Below are 2,500 nucleotides of genomic sequence, written 5' to 3' on the forward strand. Positions count from 1 at the left end.
GCCGCGCCTGTTTAACTTGTGTCTGCCGAGCAGGAATTCTCTCGCCGCCGAGACGGAATGCTGGGGCGGAATGCCATGCTGGAATGTTGCTCTGCTCATAAACAAACCCCGGTGACAAAGCCTTCATCCCAGATTGGGTTGGCTCCAGTAAGCTGATAGATTTGGGGTAGCGCGACAACCGCCCTCGGAGGATCGACACGGGTTTCCATGCATCCCCCTTCCTCCACTTCACAGCCAGCCCTGCCATCAGCATGCCTGCCCGGCTCAAAGATGAGATTTAAGGGACTTTGCAAGTGTTCAATGTTTTTTAGGTTTTTTTACGAGAGCTAACCAGGCAGCACATCGTTCAACAGGGTTATGGGCCTCCTCAGCATGGCCTTGCTCACTTGGCTACATCTCTCCTTCTCCTTCTCTTTCTCTCTCTCTCTCTCTCTCTCTTTCTCTCTCTTTCTTTCTCTTTCTCTCTCTCTCTCTCTCTCTCTCTCTCTCTCTCTCTCTCTTTCTCTCTCTTTCTTTCTCTTTCTTTCCCTCTCTCTCTCTCTTTCTCTCTCCTTCTCTCTCTCTCTTTCTTTCCCTCTCTCTCTCCCTTTCTCTCTCTCTCTCTTTCTCTTTCCCTCTCTCTATCTCTTTCTTTCTCTTTCTTTCCCTCTCTCTCTCTCTTTCTCTCTCCTTCTCTCTCTCTCTTTCTTTCCCTCTCTCTCTCCCTTTCTCTCTCTCTCTCTTTCTCTTTCCCTCTCTCTATCTCTTTCTCTCTCTCTCTCTGTCTCTCTCTCTCTCTTTCTCTCTCTCTCACTCTCTCTCTCTCTCTCTCACTCCCTCCCTCTCTCTCTCTCTCTCTCCCTTTCTTCCCCTTTCTAGCTCACTGAGGCAGCACAAAAGAGGTCTGGCAGAAGCAGCCCTCTCTGGCTGACACAAATTTAATTTCCTCTTCTCCGACTTTATTTGTGAGGGAGGTTCCAGAGCACTGGGCTTCGTCTAACACAGGTGACTAAAGGCTCTGCACACTGTGGTGCGAGAGAGGCTGACTGTGTCTGGGACCAACTGGGACCAAAAGAGACAAAGTGTTAGGAGTGAGCGGGACAAAGTGTTGGGAGTGAGCGGGACAAAGTGTGGGGAGTGAGCGGGACAAAGAGTTGGGAGTGAGCGGGACAAAGAGTTGGGAGTGAGCGGGACAAAGTGTGGGGAGTGAGCGGGACAAAGTGTTAGGAGTGAGCGGGACAAAGTGTGGGGAGTGAGCGGGACAAAGGGTGGGGAGTGAGCGGGACAAAGTGTGGGGAGTGAGCGGGACAAAGTGTTGGGAGTGAGCGCTATACCTAACATTTACATTTACATTTAGTCATTTAGCAGACGCTTTTGTCCAAAGAGACGTACAAAGGAGAGAACAATCAAGCTAAGATAAATAAAACCTGGTGTTACAATAAATACTGCTTTTTTTTTTTTTTCAAGAAATAGAAAACAACATAGAAAGAAAAAGAAGTGCGGGACTGTCACTGCTTAAGTTCAAGTTAAGCCACTTAAGCAGTGACGGTAAGTAACAAAGTAACAAAACTACTTACTGGAAAAAGAACTGCAATGGGCATAGATCCAGTCATTTGCTCATCCCTTACACACTATAACTACAGAAGTCAACTTATATGGACGTCTTGACTGTATATTAGCGCTTTTTCTGAACCTGAATGCAACCTGAATGTAAGTGTTTGGTCCATCCAATCTAAATCTGGTATTTACCTTGGCTAATGACAGCCTTCCGGTTCTGTCCAATATAAATCTGGTATTTACCTTGGCTAATGACAGCCTTCCGGTTCTGTCCAATCTAAATCTGGTATTTACCTTGGCTAATGACAGCCTTCCGGTTCTGTCCATCCAGATCGGACCGCTCGATGACGTGGTGCTTGGCATCCACCCAGAACACGCGGCGGCTGGCGTAGTCGATGGTCAGTCCGTTGGGCCAGAACAGATGAGTATCTGCGATGATCTTCCGGTTTGAGCCGTCCATGTTGGCGTACTCTATGCGAGGGGTGTTTCCCCAGTCTGTCCAGTAGATCTTCCTGGAGGTACGAAAGAACAAGGAAGAAGGAAATTCTAATTATGTTTTTATTAGGTTTTTCCATTTCCTTTAGTGTGTTTTATAGCTTTTTGTGCATATAAACGGTCTGCAAAGTTCAAAAGTCCAGTGCGCGTTAGAGGGAGTAACTCTCTCCCACAGAAACCACTTTTCTCAGCTGCCTGAAACGCCTTGTTGGAATTCTAGTCCTTTTCCTTAGTTACAAGATGACTCAATCTCGTGACACAATCCTTACTGCCTGCCTAGATGACCAATCAGAGCACATGGAACAGACTCATGGGTAGTGGAACAGTGAATGAAGGCTTATGGGTAATGGAACAGTGAATGAAGGCTCATGGGTAATGGAACAGTGAATGACGGCTCATGGGGCGGTTCTTACCCCTCGGGCGGGTGGAGGGCGATGGCGCGGGGCTTCTCCATGCTCTGCCACAGGAG

General features: G+C 47.8%; 1 protein-coding gene across 1 annotated transcript in view; it reads right to left on the reverse strand.

Annotated features, from left to right (window-relative positions):
• Positions 1-2,500, reverse strand: part of LOC308369243 (low-density lipoprotein receptor-related protein 4-like) — a gene marked incomplete at its 5' end in the record, with an annotated part of 72,583 nt that overhangs the window by 29,062 nt on the left and 41,021 nt on the right. Inside the window, 2 exon segments of the mRNA XM_080843585.1 lie at positions 1,831-2,048; positions 2,445-2,500. The exon segment at positions 2,445-2,500 is cut by the window's right edge and continues 101 nt beyond it. Coding sequence (XP_080699711.1) covers positions 1,831-2,048; positions 2,445-2,500 — 274 coding nt within the window.

Source organism: Sprattus sprattus (genome assembly GCF_963457725.1).
Source record: "Sprattus sprattus genome assembly, chromosome: 8".
NCBI classification, from domain to species: Eukaryota; Metazoa; Chordata; class Actinopteri; order Clupeiformes; family Clupeidae; genus Sprattus; species Sprattus sprattus.